The sequence below is a fragment of the Dermacentor albipictus genome, chromosome 9 (assembly GCF_038994185.2).
Source record: "Dermacentor albipictus isolate Rhodes 1998 colony chromosome 9, USDA_Dalb.pri_finalv2, whole genome shotgun sequence".
Classification (NCBI taxonomy): Eukaryota; Metazoa; Arthropoda; class Arachnida; order Ixodida; family Ixodidae; genus Dermacentor; species Dermacentor albipictus.
The window spans coordinates 70942600-70967137 of NC_091829.1; the positions used below are offsets into that span (position 1 = coordinate 70942600).

General features: G+C 44.8%; 1 protein-coding gene across 2 annotated transcripts in view; it reads left to right on the plus strand.

Moving 5' to 3' along the window:
- The window catches only part of LOC135908560 (ubiquitin carboxyl-terminal hydrolase 24-like), a 116963-nt gene that overhangs the window by 85828 nt on the left and 6597 nt on the right, over positions 1-24538 (plus strand). For both annotated transcript variants that reach the window (XM_070526430.1, XM_065440347.2), the window contains exons 44-55: positions 259-362; positions 2147-2257; positions 4177-4270; positions 5890-6009; positions 7877-7972; positions 8936-9047; positions 9704-9804; positions 10046-10159; positions 12577-12642; positions 16241-16328; positions 18220-18298; positions 18729-18891. In XM_070526430.1, coding sequence (XP_070382531.1) covers positions 259-362; positions 2147-2257; positions 4177-4270; positions 5890-6009; positions 7877-7972; positions 8936-9047; positions 9704-9804; positions 10046-10159; positions 12577-12642; positions 16241-16328; positions 18220-18298; positions 18729-18891 — 1248 coding nt within the window. The remainder of the gene's footprint in view (positions 1-258; positions 363-2146; positions 2258-4176; positions 4271-5889; positions 6010-7876; positions 7973-8935; positions 9048-9703; positions 9805-10045; positions 10160-12576; positions 12643-16240; positions 16329-18219; positions 18299-18728; positions 18892-24538) is intronic.

A 24538-nucleotide genomic window follows, 5' to 3' on the forward strand; every position in this document is an offset into this window, starting at 1 on the left:
TCACCCCGTGATGAAAGGACCGAACTGGTTCCGAAATGTTGGATCTTTTTTACGTTTGGCTGGAGCAGTTTTCACCTCTAACATTGCCCACCCAGCTAGACAAATATGTGTCAAAGATGTTTACACTTAACAATTCATGGACAACAGCTGTAATTACCAGCTGTGTTTTGCCCGGAGCATAGACTAGCTGGAAAAGCGCACAGTGCCCGAGTGAGTTGGGTGCTTTTGGTAAAGTTTTCAACCGCATGCCTTTTTCAGGACAACATGCGTCACCCAGACTATGAGCAGCTCATGGTGCAAAGCCTCAACCTGGCAGTGAACTTCTTCCTCAACACCTACCTCAAGTACAAGAAGAAGGACAGGTATGACACCTGGTAGAGAACGATCTTCATGTTCTACATTTACGGGGTGCAATCGTCAAACTTGTTGTCATTTTTCTAACCCTTGAAGTGCCATGCCCAAGTATACCACTTGTCTGGGTGCCGGTGCACACCCCTGACCTTGCCCGAGAGTTTGGCTTGATATGATTTAGTATTAAGTTTTTCTTCGTACATTTAAAGAAACGTACAGAAGCTAAAGGTGCACAGATAATTTGTGAACATAAAGCGTCCTTAGACTGGTTGCGCCATTTTTGTAGAAGTTGACTAAACTAAAATTTTATGGTAGATTTTGTTTTTGTGCAACAGATGGCACGACAAAGCTTATCAACTGTCGGTCTTGCTTGTATCACTGGTTTTCTCAAATGGCGGAACGAGTGAAAAGGCTTGTGGTTTTTTTTTTTTTTTGATGATGCAGAAATTCAAGATCTTAATAAATCGGATGTAATGTTCACTAGATGTGTTTTCAAGAAAATTTGACAGTGGCAAAGGGGCCACATTGTCTAATTATCATAATTAAAACAAATAATTTGCACAAGCCCTAATTTTTATTTAAATTTCCTCATTAAATTTTTTAGAAATATTTGTGAGCATATCATTACATGTCGTATTTACTTGAATCTATGCCAGCCCCGATTCTAAGCCAATCCCCGAAATTCTGAAGTCAGGGAAAAGAAAACTTACCTTGAATATAGGCCGAACAAGAAAGTGAGGACAGTGTTCACAAAATGAAAACAACATTTATTCAATAATGAACATGCCAAGCTCATTCTACGTCATTATCCGGTACAGTTGAAAACAGAAAATTTTGAACATTTCACTTCATACGAAGAACATTATTTCACACATGAGAAAAGCTGATTTTCCAATGTGGAAGTTACCCCTAAAGGTTTTCTTGTAATTGTGTCATATTCCTACCTGGCAACTCCTGAATCTTTTCACGAAGTCCACTAAATAATTTTACGAATGTTTCATGATTACTTACGAAAAATAAGTTATGTTTGTGAAAAAGTTACGCTGGTCGTTCTCTCAATCTTCGTCGGGAGTCTTTTGATGGTGAAAGGATTCCATAGGGGTACTTGCGTTGATGCAAAAATATTTCTGAAGCAGGTAAAATCCGCAACAGCAAAGTCACCGTGATCTAAAAGAAAGGTGTGTTGCTTCTACTGTTTGCTTTTCCAAGTTTGCTGCTTGCTTATGTGCTGCGCAACCACTGCATAGGAAATCTTGCCCAGTGGTTGAGCTTGGCACAGCTTAAATCATGAAACTCTGAAAATTTCACTTTAAATAAAGGCCATGGTTCCAAGTACATAAGGTGGGATGTTTTCTGGGTGTGGAAGTAGTCCCCAAATATTCAAAAATTATTATTTGTGCCAAATTTGTGAAGATTAAGTAATTGTGCAGAATTGCTTTGCACACATATTAACTTTCATTTGTGTGCATCTGTCACTTATGTGCACTGATACATTTTTTTTTCTCTTTTGCCAGTATTCTAATTAAAGGTGTTATTTATATGTAGGAGCTGGTTTCATATGTGAAGATAAAAAAGACTATCATAAGTAAACTGCCTTTTGCTACTTTATAATGGTGCCATCGATGACTGTTCTGTATTAGTAGCTTCTTAGCATAGCAGTGACTCCTTGGTTATGGTAAAGTCATTTATAACTCAAGGCAACCTTCTGTTCATATTATAATGAGGATTTGCAAAAGGACTAAGCAATATGGCTTTTTGTTCTTCAAACTTTTTTTTTTCTGTTTGCAACCGTCAGCTCTGTGGTTGGCGAGTGGGTCAAGTGCATCGAGACCATCATGTCGCTGAGCGAGGCTGCTGCATCGTGGCTCCTCAAGTACATTGCCAATGCTGGTCAAAGTGTAGTCAAGTAAGTATAGTCAACTCATTTCTGTTGTATGCTTAAATTGTCCTCCCCAGAAGCTTCGACCCATTTCCCTACTAGAAGCGCTCGAGTAGTTGAGAATGCCAGTCTTGCAACCTCTTAGTTCAGCAGATCCATTCTGTAAGACAATGTGACGGCAGCCTTTGCAGCGTGCTATTATCCCTACATTGTTTCGGAAAGACAGAGCAGCAAGCGGAGCGGCGGCTACAGCGTCCAGGTTAGCCAAGAACAAGAGTGTGTTCTTTCTATGCTAGTGGCTTGCAACTCGAGCTGCCAAGACTCTTGGCGGTGATTATGATGCATGATGATAGTGGGTGCCAATGACAATGGCGCTGCAATTACATTATCACGGTCCATCCTTGGAGCCTACTCTTGCTGGCTGACCTCCTGGGGTGCTATTTTGGGGACTCGTATTCTGCCATGTTGGAATTTTAAGGCAATCAGAGAGAACAACTTGGCAGATTCGACAGTGTGATGATAGCAGCCCCACTGAAACCCATCACGGTGGCTTAAGTCTTAGGTTCGATGCCCAAGTGTACGTCTTATTGCTGGCTTCAGTAGCCACAATTCAACGGGCATAGAATGCAAAAAACACTTGTGTCAAGAATTCTATTCGGCCATATTGCAGCATTACAGGCTCGAGCGTCGAGTGTACCCTCCACCGCACCCTAAACTCGACAGAGAAGAAAGCCTAATCCTTAGACGCCTGCAAAGTAACACATACACGCACGGAACGATGATGCATCGCCTCTACCCGACACTCGACGGCTACCTCTGCCCACTGTGCAACGTACCCGACACTCTGGCACACTTGCTCCTGGAATGCCCGTGGCAGGAAGGCAGCGAAATGCAACTAGAAACGCAGGCAAACGACCTGTTCGAAACGTGGGAGGCCAAGCTAACCCTCGGGGACCTGGAAGACCAACGACAACTCGTCGCCAGGGCTAAGAGGGCAGTCGAAGCCAGAGGGTTCCTGGACTAAGGAGCCCTCCCACCTTAGGGTGATACCCGGCCTCGCTCGGGACACTGTTTCGTCTAATAAACGCTTCTCTCTCTCTCTCTCTCAAGAATTATGTATGTGTTAAAGGGACTTTAAGTGGTCAGAACTGAATCCAGGGTGTTTTACAGCAGCTTGGGATGTTACAACCCACCAATCAATGAATGACTTGGCCTATGTACGCAAACAGAAATGTTAAGGCTTGATCTTTTGTACTATGGAGATTGTCATCCATACTGGTGGAAACTCCTGGCTTCCAACGTGCGAGAAGTAAAACACTAGCAGTATGGGCATAGAGTTTTCAGTAATTGCCTATGAGGAAAAGTGCGTGCTGCAGCGTCAAAGCATGCATGGGAATGCTGGACAAAGCGAGCTTTCAATTGGCACCTCTATTGGTGAGCCAGGTCACTTTGAAGACGCGACTGGCAGCCGTTGTTCTGTGGTCACAATGGGTTAGTGTGCACTGGAGCACTGTGTAAGGTCCAGGCAAAGTTCAGGACAAGCCAAATCATCCATGTCCTAGCATTCCCAATGCTTTTCGGTAGCATTGAAGGTGACGCCACATTTCGCTCCAGGTACTTTTGTAGGAAACCCTAAATAGGTACTTGTGTAGTGAGGGACAGTGTTTGCTTTCGGATGACTCTATATTTGAGATTGCAATGCACTCTGATAGTAAAATATTTGTCACATGGCATACTTGAGTATATGCAAGACGTGCTCTAGCTTTGCTGACAAGTGTTACAGGTGGCCAATTGAAGCATTCTGCGCTTAAAATCTTCAACACCAATCACATAAGGGTAGCTGGGCTGCATAATTACTTACAGAATGTGTCTTTCTGGTTTACCAAAGAATGTGTCTTTGTCACACGTTACACAATGTCCTTGTCACACCCTTGTCACCCATTCAGGCTGTACCTTCTGGAGTGCCTCAACAAAGAAGTCAGGCACACATTTGCCCAGATCCTGGAGAAGGCATTGGTCTTTTGCCACAAGCTTGAAGGGGTGAGTGCACTAAGCTTGGTAGCTGTAACGGTTGTGCAGTCCTTTTATTGTAGTTGTGCCGTGGCACTTAAAGTCGGGACATTTATGTTGAGCAATTTAGATGAGTACAGTAGAACGTTGTTGGTATGTTCCAATTATGTGCGTTTTCCCGGTGCCAACGTTCGCAATTGAGGGCACAAAAAATGACCTTAGAGTTACGCTTATTTTCTACTGCTTTATATGTTCCTGGAAAACACGAATTTTCAGCACCAATGTTTAGTACGTGACCAGTCTGCGATCATATGATACGTTTTCCGGCCACTAGATCCCGTGTAAGCAAGAAAATGTGCAAGGCGCGTGCAATCGAGAACAGTATATAGCTGCCCAATGCGGCAGCTTCACCGCAATACTCGCCCGCCCGTCTCACGTGAAAGTGGTGGCTCGCACTCAGTTTCTGATTTCGGTACCAGCAAATCTTCTCTGGGGTCATTGCACGCGGCATTCACAGCTACCACCAACAATCCTACCGCGATAAGCATCTTCATCTATCTTTTTCGCAGCGCATGATGCCGTCAGAAGCTTAGTGCACGCTTTTAATAGGCACTAAGCAAAACGCGCCACCCTTCCCTGTTGCACACTGTGATCATAGTATACGTTTTCCATCTACTAGATCACATGTGAACAAGAAAAGGAGCGAAGCGCGCGAGATCAAGCACAGTATATAGCCACCTGTCTCTCGTGAAAATGACGGCACGCATACTTTCTTATTCCGGCACCAGCAAATCTCTTCCCGGGTCGTCGCATGCCAAATTCACAGCTGTTGCCGCCAAACCTATTGCGATAAGCTTCTTCACTTATCTGTTCTACAGCGCATGGCGCATAGTGCCATTGGTAGCGTACTGCACACTTTTAGTAGCCGATAATCCAAACGCACCGCCGTTCCCTGCTGCAGGCAGTGCGATGTGGGCATGACGTTTTACTTCGGCGGTATCCGGCGTTGCCCACCAGCTTGATTTTGTTTCAGTTTCCCGTCACTCTCTTTAAACACCACACAACAGGAAGAGAACATAACACGTCTCATGCTGCGACGATCTACGCAGCACTTCGCATATGTTGATGTAAACAATAGTTGAGTCTGTCAAATTCTTTTAATTACTTCAGATCGTATGTTTGCCGAGTTCGTACGTTTTTTCTCACCCTTTTTTTGAAGATGTATGAACAAAATTCTACTGTAGGTTTATTTTTAGCTTTACGCATTGGCTTCCTGTTGTATGTCACTCATTTCAGTATGTACAGCTGGCAAGGTATATTATCGTTTCCCATAAATATTGATTTGACAGTTCAATGCCTGTTGTGTGCTCCTCTCTTACTGTACTTTGTTATGCCCCATGCTGTAATTGTGACAGGCTCTTTACCTTTTTCATGTACAACTTCTGTTGTTTCTGCTGCAATTAGTGCTTACCCTCAGTGCCCCGCACTCCATGTTGCTACTTTAAACAAAGGGATAAGGAGACTTGTGCCAGCAAGTGTTCTTGTAGCAGACTTTTCTCCTTAATGATTACTGGATTTATCCTGTATCTTCTCTCTTCTGGAAAAGCATGACAGGTTTTAGTAACAATTTGTGTTCATGTGATGTGCAGAGTTGTCTTGACCTGGACATTGTGGGCGCCTGCCTGATCAACCTGCTGGACCAGGATGTGGCCGACAACTGCTGGCACTCATCACAGTACTTTGGCCTCCTAAGCAACTATGCACAACTTGTGAGCAGAAATGAATGTTAACTTTGTTTGTCTGAACAAGCCAGTGTAGCAATGTGCACAGTGAAATGGTTTGGTTAATGATAAGCCTTTAGGAAAAAATGAAATAACAGCACAGTACTGTCGAACTTTGTTATTACGCAGTCGCATCCAACGTAAAATTACCTTTGTTATTCATTTTTCATTAATAAGCATGTCATATTTTCACACTGATATTAGTGCAGAACCTTTGGATTCACTTCATTATATGTGATATCTTATTATGCTCACATTCGTTATATTGAGGCTTGTGTGTAGTATGTCTTTGATTTGTTGTCCTGCATTGCCCAGGACTGCCCAACGCTCTGGTTTTATCCAATGAGTGTTTGCAGTGAAGCTCCTCTGACAGTTTTGGACAGTCCAGGATGATGACTCGAATGAATACCCAGTGCAAACATACAAGAAAAGGAGTTTATTGCTTTTGGAAACAGTAGTGCCAGCTGATATGTCACTAGCCATGCGCCAATTAAACAACAGAATAAAGTTTGTGTTTATTTAATTTGTTATTTCAAAGAATGTGCATTGGGTCTTTTTATACCCTGCTCATATGACATCACCGCGTGGTGATATGCATGAAAACACAAAAGTTATTGTCGGTGATCACTCCACAGCACTACTTCTTCTCTACAACTTGAGACAGTTCAGTGGGCGTCATTCCCTTGTTTGCCTTCGAAGCTCGGATTGCTAAAGACGCATGTTGTCATTGTCGATGACTGTTGCGCAGCACCAGCTAGACACAATACAAGGATTGGCTTTTCGATGAGACTGCGTTGAGTTATAAAGCAAGTTCAACTGACCAAGCAGGGGTAGCGAGTTGATGTTTTCTCAGGCCCTACTCTGAGGCATAAAGCCCGGTCTACACGTATGCTTGCCAGCGCACGCTTGCTCACTCCTACATGCCTATGTGCTTGCTCCGCCTTGCTAGGAATGGTGGTTAGCATTCACAAAGGATGCACGCCAGCACGCATTCACTCTGGCTAGATGCCTTGGCAGACATTGTTTCATGCAGAGCTTCATTGTGGGCTCTTATAAATGCCTATCAAGCCTTTAAAGGCATTCACTTTCTTTTTGGGGTAGGCAAATCAGTGCAAACAAAATAAAGCGCTTCTTTACATGACACAGTTTTAGCTCCTGAAGGACAAAGCTCGCCTGCACCGTGCTGTAGCTGTGTAGCTGCCACAATAGGTCGCAACATCACCCCAGTGAACCCCCTGGCCGGCGAGATGCTCAAGCAGCTGTATGCTCTAATTGGTCTTTGTCTGTTGAGAGACTCCAAATGCATGGTGACGCATGCCAGCGTGAGCATTCATGTCTGACGGGTGCAGATGTCCTAGCCTGCACACGCCCCTGAGCACACATCCTGTCTCGTGCAACCCGCAGATGTGCTGCATTTTCAAAAAGCCTTTTGCAGGTGTAGATCAGCAAACCAAAGCGCATATATGCTGTCATGTTCATCAATGTCATCTGTTCGCTGATGCCATGTCCCCAAACTAAACGGGACGTCTTCCAGAGTTAGTACCTCTATGCGCACCACTGAGCGCATGGTAATTGGGACGTGGGCTGTGCACCCACGTCCCAAAGCTTCCTCTCAGGCCATAACTATCCATGCTGTTAGGTACGGCTAGCATAGGAGTGCATGCGTAATCTCTTGTCATAGCTTGCCAACTACCACTCTGGCTTCCATCATCCAGTGTGTGTCATACAGGGTAGTCTAACATAAGGAGGCATGAGAGTCGCGTTGCAAAGGTGAACATATGCAAGAAGTGTCCCCAGAACTTCGACTCAGCTTAGCCCTGTTGTTGTAAGAGCATCCGCTCTCTGTTTTATGCAGGGTTCCAAGGCATGCCAGCACCTGTTCAAGCTGGGGGCCTTTGAGAAGCTGATGGCATTTCTTCTTGGACCTCTTGGGGCCAACATGGATTCAGAGGTATGCTCCCGCATAGTCTTCCCCCTCTCTCCTTTTTTCTTTTTTCCCCATCAAATGAGCCGTGGGCTGTGTATTCGCGTCTAAAAATTACTGCTGTGTTACTGTGGACTGCGCATACAAGAAGAGGACAATGTTCGCCTATACTTGCAGACAACTTTCTGTGGCGATGATAGGGAAAAGGCAAAATGCATGTAAGTACGTGCATTCGTGGAAAATGTCCCACATTCTCATTCATGTTGCTTTTGGCTTTCGGCTGGGGAAAAGGAAACTTTAAATATGTGATTGGCACCTGGAACGTAAGAAAAAGTTTACACCACCGAGTATGAAATTTGGCTTATTTTCCTGCTTTCATCTTCTGCATTTGGGCAAATGCGTCACCTGGGGCGAAAGCACTGTCAAAGGCTGCTGGAATACTTGGCGCATTAACGTACGGGGACTCGCAGAAGATTTGTCCCCGTCACTTTCCACTTTATTGCCACTGAAAGTTGCCCGCGTGTAGTCTGTGAGCAGCTGAGTGCCCAAGCCTCTTGTAACTGGTTCATTACCTCTAACAACATTATTGTCTCACTGGACTAATATTTTTTCTCTTCTACTATTACTCTTCTTGGCACTTGAATTTCACACCACCATAATATTTTGTAACAGGCGAACTTATTTTGAAGCAAAATAAACAAATTGTATATGTTACAAAGAGGTCTGGACGTCCAGAATGTACTATAGGAATGCTCTGGGAACATTTCTGTGGGTAAATGGACCGAATCAATATAGTAGCTGAAAAATTTTTCCGTCTCTGCTATCTTGAACTCACTCAATTATTTGGACTTTGCTGTGGTGCTACCACGTGCTACAACAGAGGGCCGATGTTTATTAACGAAACGGCAGCAAAGAGTGTGGAGCTAGTCGCTGCATGTTCAGAAACCGACGCTGACTTTTTTTCTTGTTCGTTTGTTTGCTTGCTTGCAGGAGTCCTTCACTCGACGCTGGAGCCACACGCAGATCCACGAGTTTGGCTACCTGCACAGCACACTGATCCACCTGATCCTTGCCTGTGACCTGACCTGCCTTCACACCTGCGGTACGAACCATTTCCTCAACACCACAGCACTGAACTTTGTTTGCTTGTGCAGAACCTTAGTTTTCTTTCTTATCTTACGTAGTAAAGTTCCTTTATAACAAAGTGAGTGGGGCCTTTGATGTCCGTTGTTATACGGATTACTTCGTTACAAGGGCCACATCCTGATATATCACTGAGGCAGTAAAGCACACTGAAATAGAAAAAGCTTACTGCGGTGAGGGATTTTTCTTTTTTTTTTCCCCGAGATCTTATTTCCTTTTTGCATGCACTGTTTGACAGAATAATTTACTATTGCTGACTTGATGTTGTCGAGGGTGAAAGCGTGTTCATTTGCATGCCCCAGCCAATGCACAAGGAATCAAATGCATCTTTCCGCACTTCGAGGGAAGACTACCACTATGTCATTTTCCTGGCTCCGTTATTCAGACACTGATTAGACTTCCATGTTCTCCATGCAGAGTTACAACAACAAAGAAATCGCACAGACACATAAATTCTTTTGTTAAAAACAGGCACACTTATCGTAAAATCCTTCAATATAGTAGTGCCCGAAGTGCAGATTTAAGACAGCAGGCAGTGTCCCCTTCGTTGTATAGGTCAGTTCATAGTAAAGGTATTCGTTGTAACATGTTCCATCTGTATACATACTTTTTCAGAGCCTTCGGAGGCATACCCACAACCATCAGATCTTCTCCCAATGCCAGAGGCCGTGTGCAAAGCACTGTCTGGACCAGGTGCATGCCGGTACCTGCGAGAGGTGCGTATAAGACTAACAGCGCTACACCAGGAGTTGGGTTCTTAGGCAGAGTTCAACATATCCAATGTCCAGTCCACAAAGAAGCAATTTTTATGTGAACATCGTTCAGTAAATTTTGCGTGTTCGATGTAGGGAATAATTCACTTTATCCAGGTATCTTACCTTCAAGTTTGACTTGTACTGTTGTTTTCTTTAAGCCACACCTCCTAAGGGATTAACATTGCGTGTCTTGTTGCCGCAGGTTGTGTCCGCCTGCCGGGAGACCACAGGCTTCATGGACACCCTCGTGCAAATGGTCGTACAGTGCAGCTTCTGTAACGAGTCTTTTTCCAACCTGGTCATTCGGCTCATCATGGTGAGCGGCTACTCGTTTGGCTGTAGTATGGATGGGGACCACTGATCCCAGAACGCCACTGTGTCTCTTCGCAGGGTGAACCGGCAATGGCACTCGAAGTCGGATCGAATGCACATTCAATTCCTATGAGGTAGAAGCTTGGGCCAGTTGCTGCAGCATAGATTAGATGTTTTAGGGCCATCGCTTGGACTAAGCACAGCGTAAAAAGAGACTCACGTTGTGCCATCTAGCAACTGTACGAGTTTGTTGTTCCTTGACTTGAAATTTATTAAGCCAAAAAAAACAGTGGCAAAGAAAACGAATATAGGAGTTGGGAACATGAGGCAGAGCTGTCGAGACAGATTCTATATCTCTTTTTCATGCAGTAGCATAGATCGCATGCTGATGCACGAGGCCTCCTTTGCCCCGGTAGTGCTTGGGAAATATTTGAAGGCTTCCTTATACAGTTGACGACTGATTATTCAGATACCGATAATGCCAGCATGCTTGATTGTTTGGTTAGTCACGCAGCACTGCAACTAGACCCATAGACATAATGTAAGAGGACGCCAAAATTTCAGACACCTTACAGTACGGCGTTTGATAATTCTGATTCTGCCTGCACGACCGTGTGCTAAACATGGCCACCGAGTCAAGCAGAAGTAGCGATATTTTTGTTTTGGGATGTTGCCAGCACTCTGTGGAACTGAAACTAGCAAAGCCTTGTCGATCTAGTAGTCGCCAATGACAATTCTGTGCTTGTGTTGACTGCGCTTTCATCTATCTGTAGAGACAGCATGACAGTGGTTGAGATACGGGCCGCACTTTCGTAGCGACACCTTCTGCTCAATTCTCTGCTGCTCTTATCATCCACTTTTCATGGTCTGCTGATCCCGTCAATGCATGCAGAGCACCGCTCTGACCACCGATGAACCTCGAAAAGCGTGGGAAGGAATAGCATAAAAGGCATTGCTAGAAAATAATGGCTGCACAATGTCAAGGCTAAGGGCAAGCTTATGTGCTCGCAGCAGCATGCGTTGACAAACTTGGGCCGTATTCATGAACGATCACCTTCAAGAAATACTTTCATTTTCGTGATGCTTCACGTGGCTAGCACCTGATGTGCCGGCGAGCGGCATTGTTTCCGCACAAGGATAAGATAGCATGCTTGCCACTCAGCATAATACGGTGTCACGCGCTCGTAGACACTGACATGTTTTGCGCTAGTCACGCAAAAAATTGTATGCTGGGCCTAGAATGCCATCGCTTGCGGATGCCAATGCACTTTGTGCTAGTGACGCGAAAGATAGCGTGTTCGGTACTGTGCCAAGAATGGCATTGCTCCTAAACGCTGATGCATCTTGTGATGTAATCATGCGAAATTGAAGGTACCTCCAAAAATGACGATCCCTCAATATGGCGAATTTTTTTTGTCCACTTGCGGAAAAGAGTAATTTATTTTGGAGCAAATCCGGTATTTTCGACTCCCAATTATTCACATGTTTTGGCAGTCCCCGTCAAGTCCGAATTATTGGTCAGTGGCCGTACACAAAAAAGGAGACATCGCTTATTGACAAGCCCACCTCGCCAGAAGCTGGATCGTCAGATACAAGAGATCAGAGCATCTTACGTGCTGGTACCTGACTGAATTTGTCTTGTATTGCAGATGGCTGCATGAACTGCTTTTGTGGTCTCTTTGCATGATAACCCTGGGACCCCTTGCAGAGTTTGTAAAGAGTTGTTTAAACAAATTGAGCACTGCTCAAAGGCTTGTCTCACTTAAAATGCTCATAGTCTTTACTTTCAATGTTCCTTTTCCTTGTCCCGTGGTTGTGCTGTCAAATTATGCTACCGATAAAGCAGACCCTCAAGAATGTACAGCATGGTTCACTCAGAATTGCCTAAACCCTTGTAAGGAAAGCGTGGTGACGTAAGCAGACCGAGAGCTCCAAGTGAGGCGAGGCAAGGCACGGTTCTCGGAGGCTACACACGCAGTTGACTGTAGTTGCTAGGGAAAGGACCAGGTGGCGGGAGTGCAGTGGCGGGAGAGGAAGAAAGACGCGGCTGGCAGGCAGTTTGTGTGTTGCGTCTATTGTGCGCAGAGGGACAGCATATGGACCGTGTGGGGGAAGAGTCACGGAGTGAGGTAACAAAGAGAACGTTTGCAATGAACATGTGAGCTTGTTATCATCCGTAACACCCTAGACATGGCCGCAGATGTTCAATTTTGTTGGAAAGATAGGTGTCATATGAAGCATCAGGCACACATCTGTACACACGTACCTGGACCCTAGTCCTCCATGTCATATCTCAGCTGCAATCAATAGAGGAGTGAACTTGGTGTCCTTTTTTAAGCATGCACCATACTGTACGGATGAAGCCCTTTCTTGGCCAAAGTGTCATATTTTATTTTTTCATTCCTTCTTATCTTGTTTCAGACTCAGTATTCCTTGGTTCCATCAAATGAACTCAAGAACCTTTCGCAGCTTCTGCTGGAATTGATGGTGAGTAACTTTGATCTATTTTCTATTTTTCTCGTGTTTCACCTTCTTGGATGATTGCTTATTAGCAAAAAATAGTTGCGGCATCTGACACATTTGCAACAAGTATGATTCAGCAGCGCTACTTGATCATGTGCTGTTTAATTATGCGGTATCACCAACTAGCCACAGAAGCCTACTGTTGTGCAGCAGCAACATAGTTTTCATCTTGGTGTTTGAAGTAGTAACTTGGCCCGATAAAAACATGGAAACAAGAAAGGCGGACAAGGACAAGCACCTGTCCTTGTCCACCTTTCTTGTTTCCGTGTTTTTATCGCGCTAAGTTACTACTTCAAATATGGACGACCAACTAGCCCAACAGTCAACTCTTCTAGATTTCATCTTGGTGAATTGGGAAATGAACTACTGATGAGTAGAAGAAAGAACACAGGACAGCACTGCTACTCTTCCCACCTCTCTTGCTTGCTAGTTGACTGACTAGCCAATTCACTAACTACTAACTAGCCCCACTATCTGTCTTGCAAAAAAAAATGCTGTATTGTTTGCTTTCTTACTTCTTTTTGAGAAAGCACCTCTTGTAGTCACACCCATGCTTACCTCAGAATATCAACCCCTTGTTCACCCCCTCCCTCCCTCCAGTTTGTTTTGTTGTTCAAATGCAATGGGCTTAGCCAACAGGCGACTAAGGTTTGCAGGAAAGCCAGCATCTGGATGGCAGGAGGCGTGGGCATGCGAGTAGTAAGAGTGCATCTAAGCTTAGCAATGGGGCATTGGAGACCAGGGAGTCCAGCTAAAGCAAAAAAACTGACATAGGTTAGATCTGAAGGCCTGATGTTAATGCACTTATTCACGTCACCCACACAACCACAGCTTCTGTGGGCGTCTCTCAATGCACCATGCCACAAACTGAAGGAAATTTCATGAATGATAAAAATTTTTCATCTACCCAAGTTATCATCCCATTGTCTTCAAGCTGCCTTCTTATACTCGACTTCACCTTCTCAAGTGGCACCTTCTCATGTGGCAAAGAAAAAGTATTTCCCACTACTGCCACTGTAGTCTGTTGAGTATCAAGTCAGAATACTCTGGTATTGCCGTTTGTGTTCTTGCTTTGTCCCATTCTTTCGCACTGTAATACTCCGATATGCAACAGCAAGGCTTCATCAACATTTCTATTTAATAGTACATAGCAGGCAACACTGTGAAGGCTAGAGAGACTTCTCTTACTGTACGCATTTGTGACCATATGACTGAAATTTACAGGTACATATCATGTACTTTGGTGTAAAATTAGATCTCGTACGTTTACAAAAATGTTGTATTTATTACATACAAGGAGTTGGAGATCTGAATATATTTTCCACCAAATGAGCGGCGTGGCACATTTCTGTCACTAGCAGCCACAGCACACACCAACTGCACTTACGACCAAAGCATGGTCTGTTGCATAATTGAAGCACAGTGGTACACAAATAATACATTATTTGATGCAAACTTACATCCGTGAGTTCTGGTTAAAATATATTATTTTAAAATACACAGATCTCACATATTGTAGGAATCAATTTTATGCGAAGCATTTTGTAGGTAGCTGGCTATCCAGCGTTCTGTGGGGTTCTTGAAAGTGTTACCAGATAGATCAATGTGTTTGTGTAAAACAAGAAGTCGCATTTGACTTGAGCCGGTATGTGCCAGCAGAAGCAAGATGACGACAACCGTATGACAGCAATGGCGTTAGGAGGGTCTCTTTTCTTTTTCGCTCTGGGAAGAAACATTACAACCTGTTCTGTTATGACCTGGACTAATGCTGAAGGCAGTACAGCTAACACAGCATCTCAAAGCGTTAGCTGCCATGAGGCGAAAATTGGACAAGCTAACGTGCTCCTGCTCATGATGCAAGAGAAAGGAAGTGGTAAGCCTGTGGCTGAACGGAAACTAGCATGTGCTATGTGCACGTGCTATGTGACATGAGGCATGTGCCAATCGTCTGAAAGGGCTAGTTGGCACAGGGACAAGAGAATCATGCATGTGATTGTGGCCTAACTGTTGGAGCGTCAAGCTGCTGTGCTCGTCCTCGGAGATTCAGTCCCACCATCGGACACTTGAATTTTCTTTTCTTTTACAATATGAGATAAGACAGGTGCCTACAACCACAAAGTGCCCCTGGGATGAGCCAAGGAATGCTTCCCGTTAATTTATATACTTTTCAAAGAGAACAGCGACCAGCCACCGTGATCACGAGCTGCATGCACATGCAGACAGAGGCACTGCTGGAACTCATTGAGTGGTGACTTGTCTTTGCCTTTGCTATAGCTTTGGTTCTGTATAGCCCTAATAAACGAGTTCCATTGGCAATGTGTGTGTATAATAATATTGCATGGCTGCAAAAATTTGCGATTTCATTGCGAAATGCCTGTGTTTAGAGCTTTTTTTACGATTGTCATATAGGTGCTAGTGGTATTAAGGTTCTTTATTTGCATGCAGCCATGCAATATTATTATACACACACATTGCCAATGGAACTCGTTTATTAGGGCTATACAGAACCAAAGCTATAGCAAAGGCAAAGACAAGTCACCACTCAATGAGTTCCAGCAGTGCCTCTGTCTGCATGTGCATGCAGCTCGTGATCACGGTGGCTGGTCGTCGTTTTCTTAGGATCATAATCCACATAAAAAAATTTAAATATTACAGTTGCCGACCGATTTTCAGAGTCTGATTTTACAGGCTCGCTTGATTATTCAGGCTCATATCCACAGCGTGCCACCCGCCTAACCGAACCTGTGTATAACGGCAGCCAAATTTTGTGGTGCTGTTATGTGAATATTTCATGAATAAACTTCACAAATATTTCCGTGTGGGATGCAGATTGTTGTAGCTGTCAACATAAAGAAGTTTGCCTGTTTGCAACGTTCCTGTAGAACAGAAGCTGTGAATGATTGTAAAAAGATGGTCCACACCTTAAGTACTAAAGCAGTGTTTAGTATTTCAAACCAGAATTCAGTAGTACTATTTTCTCTATTATTATTTTTCAAACTTTAACGTCGGAAAGTCTGATATAGTCATTCTGCATAGAAGGTCGCTGATCAAAAACAGTGTCATTGCGAAAGCCGCATAGTGAGACTCCTATGAGCACACTGCTTGCATGGCTTTTGCAGTGTTGCCAGCTAAGTATGGGTGTCAAATTAAAGTCCCTGTGACAATGTGACATTTTAGGAAGGAGTTGGATGCACTAGCCACTGCGGTGTCGCGCAACTTTGGAGCTGGGCAACTTGTGCACGGTTTTGCACCCCTCACAGCAGACTCCAAGTATGGTGTAAACCGCTCCTGTACGTTGCTTCGGAGGCCACAATGGCCAGTCCAATAGATGACGAGAACGACATCGTGTGCATTGCAGAGAGGTGCTTCCTTGAGAAGAGGGAGATGTTCACTGTGTGAGCTTGCTGCTGTCACAGTAAATTAATTGTTCAAATCTAGATGAATCGCTGGAGTCTGCAAATTTTTTTATTGTAGCATCTGCTACCTGTTGTACCAGTTGTCAAATAAAAGCTCTGGCAGTTCCAAACAGCTCCCACTAAAAGCCTGTGTTTCCAACTTCCAGAAATTAGACGACCCTCTGCAGTACAGCAGGATCAAGCTGGTCATTGATGGCTCCCGGGAAGATAAGGCCGAGTTTGACGGGCTGCTAGGTGAGGCCTCAATTCATTGTCAAATATTTTTTATTGATTTGCACACTCTGTTTGTGTGTTTTAAAAGAGCAAATGACACAACAATTCTGTGCCTCATGTTGAATTCCGTCCGCAAAATTGGTTAGCACTGTGAGGAATTGACCCACCATGGTGGCCTTTCGTGACTGTGGTGTATCGCTGCTGAGCGCAAGGTCACCGGTTCACTTCCCGGTTGCAGCGGCCACACTCCGGTGAAAGTGAAATGTACTATTATTCGTGTACAGTGGGATTGCTGTGTAGCGAAGTCTACCATGAGGGGCCACGACAAGCCCTTTCACCGCCACAACACTCAATTTTTGGATGGGGCTTTGCCCTCTTGGATTCTCCGCTGTGTAGCTTCAAGCATGCTAGTGGAGACGAAAAGAGAGAGAAAGCCAGGTATCTGTGCCATAACTGCGCTTATAGTTGAAGGTCGAAAAAATTTTGCTCCATGAGATTCGTGAGACGATGTTTAATAGTGAGACCATTCTATGGCTAGTTGGAAAAGAGTTTTGGACCCCCTTAAGTGTTTAGTCGACATGCCCTATTAAGGTTTTGAAATCTTGTACCCTATCAATGTCAGTTGGTGAGGGTCTCCACATCTTGTCATTGTTTCAGACAGCTACTTAATCGCTGCGCTGCAAAACATAGTGGAAAAGATTAACAGCTTTAGCGCATTAAATAACCACATCTCGAAACCTTCACTTCACACAGATTCCAACATGTGCGTTGGACCTGCATAGTTGGTTTTTCTTTTTTTTGTATTTCTTTTAGTTGAATAACCAAATGCATTCTGCAGAAAGCTGCAAAGTACCAGAAAATTTATTCAAGGCAAAATTGGCATCCACCCAGAAGTAGCACAAAGCTACAAAGAGCACTTACGAACAAAGAAACCAAGTTTTTTTTTTTTTTTTCAGAAGCAAAGCAACACGGTTGACAAAAAAAAAAAAAACTCATAGTATTGCCGAAAAGGCGAAGGGCTGACTGTAGTTCATAGTTTTATCGGTCGTATAAATTGCAGTAACCATTCGCTTGCCAACTAAAGAAGCGTAGTGTCCCATTTGCGCTGGCAAACATGCGCATATCTCACTAGATCACCACGAGCAGTTGCTATTACAATGCTGGTGTAGTGAGGAGTGCCAGCAGTGGGGAGCAAACGCTTCGTGCCGACTCTCGTTTTACCGCAGCTCCGAAACTTCAGATTACGTGACCTCCAATGCTAGGCGTGCGGGCAGACAGTGTGCATGAAGCCACCGTGCTTCTCGGCTCACCCTCACCCACTTGCCCCCACACCTGCTGCCATATGGCACACAGGCCACTCATTCTTATGTAGCACTTGCACTTTATGCGGAACATCACAGCAACAGCAACGGCAGGAATGCTGTATAATGTTCATATAATTGTAGTTACAATAACATTTTCCCTGGTCTGGGGATGAAACCCGGAACTGCCGCCTTTCTAGTGCAGTTGCTGTATCAACTGAGCTAACAGGGGCGCCTGAGGAACTAATTAAAGAGGGCTGTAAACAAGTTGGTTCAGAATATATCTGTAAATTGCAGAAAGGTAGCTTCGTGCCACTTTGAGATGTATGCCAACTTTCTTTTACAACTTTTGTTAATTAAAAAGGGCTGTAACCAAGTCGGTTCAGAATGTATCTGTAAATTGTGGAAAGGTAGCTTTGTGCCACTTTGAGATGTATGCCAACGTTCTCTTACAACTTTATTCTTATTTATTTTATTTTTTTCAGTTGTTTTCACTTCCGCAGCTGTTCCCGCACGCCTAGCGTTGGAGGTCGCGTAATCTATTTTTAAAAAATTGGGGTGTAAGTGGCTATTGCAAATGCTTGCTGACATCGTCAATATATTCTGTGCAGAAATCATCAAGTCCAACCACAACAATGACAGCAGGCGATCATACCAGGGTGTGAAGTTCCTGGTCACCATGGCCCATAGGTAAGGAATCAGTTTATTCGTGTCAGTACAGTGTAGTCCACTTATAACGATATCAAGAATAATGAAAAATTTGATAGTTATAACCGATCATCACTATATGTAGACTACCCTTAAAAAAAAAAAGAAAAGGAAGCTGCAAAACGCGTTTTTGTAGCTCCGAAACCAAATTCAGCTCTTGTGCTAAAGAATAGACATTGTGTAAAATAGACTGTGAAAAATGAAATGTTTATTTATGCCTCTAAACAGCGTATCAAGTGTTAAATGCGCTGAAATAGAAGTCCACACTTGCGTTCGCGGCAGCTTCAAGTTCACAACTGCTGTGTCCAGCCGCTGCGCAAACACCAGCAGCAATAATTTAGCATGCATGAAATCAGTGAGCAAATACCGTAGGAGTGCTATGCTAATTAGTGTTGGCTACTTGCACATGCAGGTGTACACATGCCAAGGACTACCTGCTACAGGCTCCGCCCACATGGCAGTGGTCCGTGAACTGGCTGAAGCAGACTATGTCCGAGTTCAACACTCAGTGGAGCAGCAACACCTCCAATGAAGATTCCAACACCAAGACCTTCCAGCGGACCATCAGCGCCCAGGTACGGTGGCCGAGGGAAACACCGGTGTACTTTGACGGGCTGTTTTGTTGCTGCACTCGTGGGCAAATTTTGCTGGTTGTGGAGGCAAAGTTATAGATGTGTGGCACCGCTGATGCAACTGGTCCCGTAATTTCATTTGCATTTCCTTTACATGAAAAGTAGAAAGAATAGTTTTTATGTATAATAGTATATAATTTGATGAGACTAATACTCCTGTCAAGCGGGCAAGTTAAGGGCATTTACGAGGAGTGCCCTTTGGGACCATGAGTGACACTTTAGTCTATGCGGTGCTAAACGGGCCAACAGAGTGCACTTACAGTAAAAAAAGAAAGAGGCGTCAAGCTAAGAGCGCATTTTTAAAAAAATGAAGATTAGAAAGAAAAAAGACCATCTAGAAAGTGATTGTTTTATGTTGTATTATAAATAAAAAGAAACAATCTATTTTTTCTCAACAAGAAACTAAATGATTTTTTTGTTATAAAAGTGTTGCTAGTCAACGCTGGCAAAGACGAATGCCTAGCCAATCCAGAAAAACATAGCAGCATTTGATCCTGCTAGAAAAGAATATGAGCGAGTACTGTTCTGATCATTTTGTTAAAAGCTGTTCAACAACTAAAATGAACTTCTGTGCCCTTTTTTTTATGCGTTACGCTTTGTCCCATTGAAACCGCTGGCAGCGAGGCTAACGTACTCGGACAGCAAAGTACGTTCCGTGAACGCGCTCAGACCGGAATGCACTCTTCTGTGAGCGCACTTTACTTGCGACGTTTAGATTTGGGAATGCGCCCTTAAACTTAGTGACACTCTCTGTAAGTACACTTAACTTGCCCACTTGACAGGGGTATAATATAGTCAAGCCTTTTTATAATGAAGTCGCATTTGACATGAAAATATCTTAATTATGAGATATTCATTATAGATGTGCCATATTTGTTCGATTACAAGGCAGTCACAGCTATAAGATGAAGGTGGCAGTTGGAGGACTGAAGAAAAAACGACTTGACTATGCCCTCTAATATAAAGTGATATAGAGTAGCTGACAGGTTATTCAGACTCGGCAGGGATTGCCTGAACTATTGAATTACTAACACAAGCAAAATACAAAATAGTGACCATGAAGTGTGGGGGAAGGGAGCTCCAACAGGCGGAGTGCAGGTTATACATGAATTTTTGCCTTTAGATAAACGTAAGGCCACATAAACGTAAGGCAGAAGATCATACAGACAACTCTTCAGACATATCACCAAGATTCGAGAAACTAGAACATATGATTACTGAACTTGCCAACCAGATGCTTCAGCAACATCAGGAGAATGGTGCCCACTTGCAACAAATAAGCGCACGTCTAGACGCTCTGGAAACCAGAAGCACCAACCTAGAGTCTCGGGTAGCCGCGACCGAAGCCAAAGTACTTCGCTGGGAGTCGAGATTTACATCCACGGCCTCCGGCTCCCTTAAGGGCGTGGCATCCAAACCCTATGACCGTCCACCCCTATCCGAAATCTCTAAACCGATCGCTGAACCCCCTCCACCTCAAAATGGCTCACACTCCTAACTACAAGATCTGGCAGTGGAACTGCCGTGGGTTTCGCCGCAAACGGGGAAACCTTCAGCAGTTCCTTCGGGGTAAGGCGGCCCCTGATATCATTGCCCTTCAGGAGACGGGAGGCCACGCAAAATTGGCAGGGTACAAATCCTATAATGCTTCTGGGTCGGATTCCACCACCGCTATTCTAGTTCACAGAAATCTAACAGTCATTAAACATGATATTGAAGAAGTCGACATAGACCACGTCTTTATTGAACTCATTCCTAAACGTAAGGAGGATGAAAGCATATTCATTCTTAATGTCTATAGTAGCCCAAAGTGCCGACGTCACAAGTTCGGAACTCTATTCAGGAAGGTTCTCAGAATCTCCCAACAAAAGGCCATATTATTATTAGGTGACTTTAACGCTCCTCACACTGCATGGGGATACCGCACAGAGGTAGTCAAAGGTCGTAATCTTTGGCTAGAAGCCCAACAACAGGGACTGACTCTGATCACAGACCCCCAGACACCCACCCGTATCGGGAATAGTGTCAGTGTTGACACCACTCCCGACCTAACTTTCATCAAAAACATAGGCAACTATGATTGGACTAATACCGGGGAAAGCCTCGGTAGCGATCATTATATCATAGAAATCCACATTCAGGCGGGTCCACCCCGCAAGAAAGGCAAACGAGTTTCGCTCACGGAATGGGACCGCTTCCGCCAGATTCGGGAGACAACCGCCACCGAGCATATAAACGATCTCGAGGCCTGGATCGGGGATCTCAGAGATTGCGTGAAACGCGCCACGAGGGAAATCCCTGAAGACGATGGTCTGGTCGAGGTGGATAGCCGCCTCCTACACTTGTGGGAAGCCAAAAATAGCATGCAAACCCGCTGGAAAAAGAATAAACTAAATCGTACACTCCGCTTGCGCATCGCGCAAATTAACATAGAAATCGAGGAATACGCTAACCAATTAACCAAAAACCAATGGGAAAAGGTATGCGACAGCATGCAGGGACAACTCGGTCTAGCCAAAACGTGGAATCTCCTCCGATACCTTATGGACCCGGATAAGAGTAAATCCGAGCAGAGGAAATGCCTCAATAAGATCACTCACCAATACCAGGGCACGAACGACGAGCTCCTCACAGAGCTCAAAACCCGGTACATAGGCACAAATGCACAAATCCCCCAGAAGCCATACACTGGTCCGGAGAATCTTAACCTAGACGCACCCATCCTAGAGGCTGAAGTACGAGCCGTCTTGCTGAAACTCCGAACTAAATCTGCACCAGGCCCCGATGGAATAACAAATAAGACCCTCCGAAATCTAGACGACGTATCTATCACTGCCCTAACAGAGTACTTCAACCGCTGTTGGGAAACAGGTTCTATCCCCTCGCAGTGGAAGCATGCACAAATAATATTCATACCTAAACATGGTAAGCGACTACAGCTCGAGAACTTGCGCCCCATCTCTCTGACCTCATGCGTAGGAAAACTCATGGAGCACGTTATACTTAACCGCCTCCACAATTTTGCGGAGGACAACAACTTATTCCCAAACTCCATAATTGGCTTTCGTCCAAAACTTTCCACGCAAGACATCATGCTTCAGCTTAAACATCAAGTTCTGGACCACATACCCAAGAATGGTACCCGGGCTGTCCTGGGCCTTGATCTTATAAAGGCCTTTGACAACGTAGCGCATCAGGCTATACTAGAGAATCTGCAGCACCTAGGTGTGGGCCAGAAGACATACAACTACATCAAAGACTTCCTCAACCACCGCACAGCGGAACTAAGAATAGGAGAACTACAATCGGACAAGATCCCTCTTGGAAGTCGTGGCACCCCGCAGGGATCAGTTTTATCCCCGTTCCTCTTTAATTTAGCGATGATAAGATTACCGGAACAACTTAATCAGATTCCAGGTCTACACCACAGTCTGTATGCAGACGACATTACCCTGTGGGTGGTTAAAGGTAGCGATGGAGATGTAGAAACCACGCTGCAACAAGCTGTAGACACGGTCGAAAAGTACGTTACCGACAAAGGCCTCGCCTGCTCCCCGCAAAAATCAGAACTCTTCCTACTCAGAGCCCCTACAAACCGCAAATCCGACACTGCGCCATCCCCGGAAATCACTGTGCGAGCCGGAGGAGGCGCGATCCCGGTGGTGACCACCATCCGTGTACTAGGCCTCTTCATGCAAGCTCACGGGCGCAACGGCAACACAATTCACAAACTGGAAGCATGCGTTCAGCAAACGATGCGACTCATTTCAAGAATTGCCAACCGACACTCTGGCATGAAAGAAGCCAACCTCATAAGGTTGGTACAAGCCTTCGTTCTCAGCCGCATCACCTACATCACCCCGTACCTCTGCCTCAAAGCGGCTGAGAGAGAGAAAATAGAGGGGATTATCCGGAGAGCCTATAAACAGGCTCTTGGGCTACCTATAAGAACGGCCAACGCTAAATTGCTAGCCCTAGGTGTGCACAACACCCTCGATGAACTAGTAGAAGCGCACCTTATATCTCAATACGAAAGGCTAGCTCAGAGTGCCGCCGGGCGAAACATCCTCCAGAATCTCGGCATCAACTACGAGTCGATGCAAAGCATTAAAGTAGACATTTCTCACGATCAGAGGCGCCATCTCAAAATTAATCCACTCCCTAAAAACATGCACCCCGAATTCCACAAGGAAAGGAGGGCCGAGCGGTCCAAAGCCCTACATCAGAAATTCCACGCCTTCAAAGACGTAGTCTATGTCGACGCAGCAGAATACATAGAACGCAACTGTATGTCCCTTGCAGTGGTGGACTCCTCAGGTCAAATACGCGCTGGTGGTTCAATTCGCACCAGAAGCTCTGAAACAGCGGAAGAGGCGGCTATCGCTCTGGCAATAGCCTCCACACATTGTCATTACATTATTAGCGATTCCAGAGCAGCAGTACGCAATTTTGCGAAAGGTCGGGTCTCGGCTCCCGTAAAACACATAATAGACACAAACCAACACCCACGACCAATCCACATCATTTGGGCACCAGCACACTCCTCCCTACCCGGCAACGATGCCGCCCACACCACCGCTCGAGGACTCGCCAACCGAGCACCCGGACGGCTCACGCTAGGATCAGGGAGGGATCGCATGGTCAGTTACCAGGAAATAACTCAGCACTACAGGTTAGCCAGGACAGTGTACCCGCCAGCACACAAATCGCTTAACAAGCGACAAGAAGTAGCTTGGAGACGACTTCAGACGAACACCTACCCCAACCCCGTAGCCTATCACTACTACTACCCGGACCAATACCCTAATACATGTAAGCATTGTCAGCAAAAAGCGGATCTATTCCATATTATGTGGTCGTGCCCAGCCGAAAATCATACAAATCACGAAATAAGTAATACTGAGCAGTGGGAGGCCGTGTTGCTCAGCTCCGACCCTGACCTGCAGGCCAAGGTCATCGAGAGAGCTGAAGAAGCCGCCCGGGCCCAGGGGCTCGTGGCTGCCTAACAACAAGGTCATCCGTCAATACCTTGTTTTCAAATAAAGTCTTTACTCACTCACTCACTGCCTTTAGATGTTGCTTCACTGCAAGGCAAATATCGCCTTATAGTGTGGCTTCACGGCATCGCGGCACTCTACTGTACGACCACACTATAAAGTGAAAGTTGCACTGCCGTGAAGCCACACCTAAAGGCAAAATTTGTGTATATGGCAGTGGGTTTAAGGCTTAAGATTCCGGAAAAAAAAAAAAAGAACCTCGCCTTATATCTGAATAAATACTATATATATTTGTTGAGCGCTGATGTTCCACAAAAAAAAAATATTTTAGAACTTTTTTGTGATCTTCATGTTCACTTTATTAAGGTTCGAATGTATTCACAAGTCAACGTAGACATTTTGTTTTATTTTTTACTTGATGATTTTGGACATTGTCGTGTGTGAGGACATTGCACATTTTTACGCCTCTGTCGAAAACAAAATGGCATCCACCTAATCATTATGCTGCCTATCAACTAAAACTTAAATCGTCTGTATTTTCCTGAACACGAACACGCACCCTTAGCCCTGTCGCTATGGAATTGCGCTGCTGA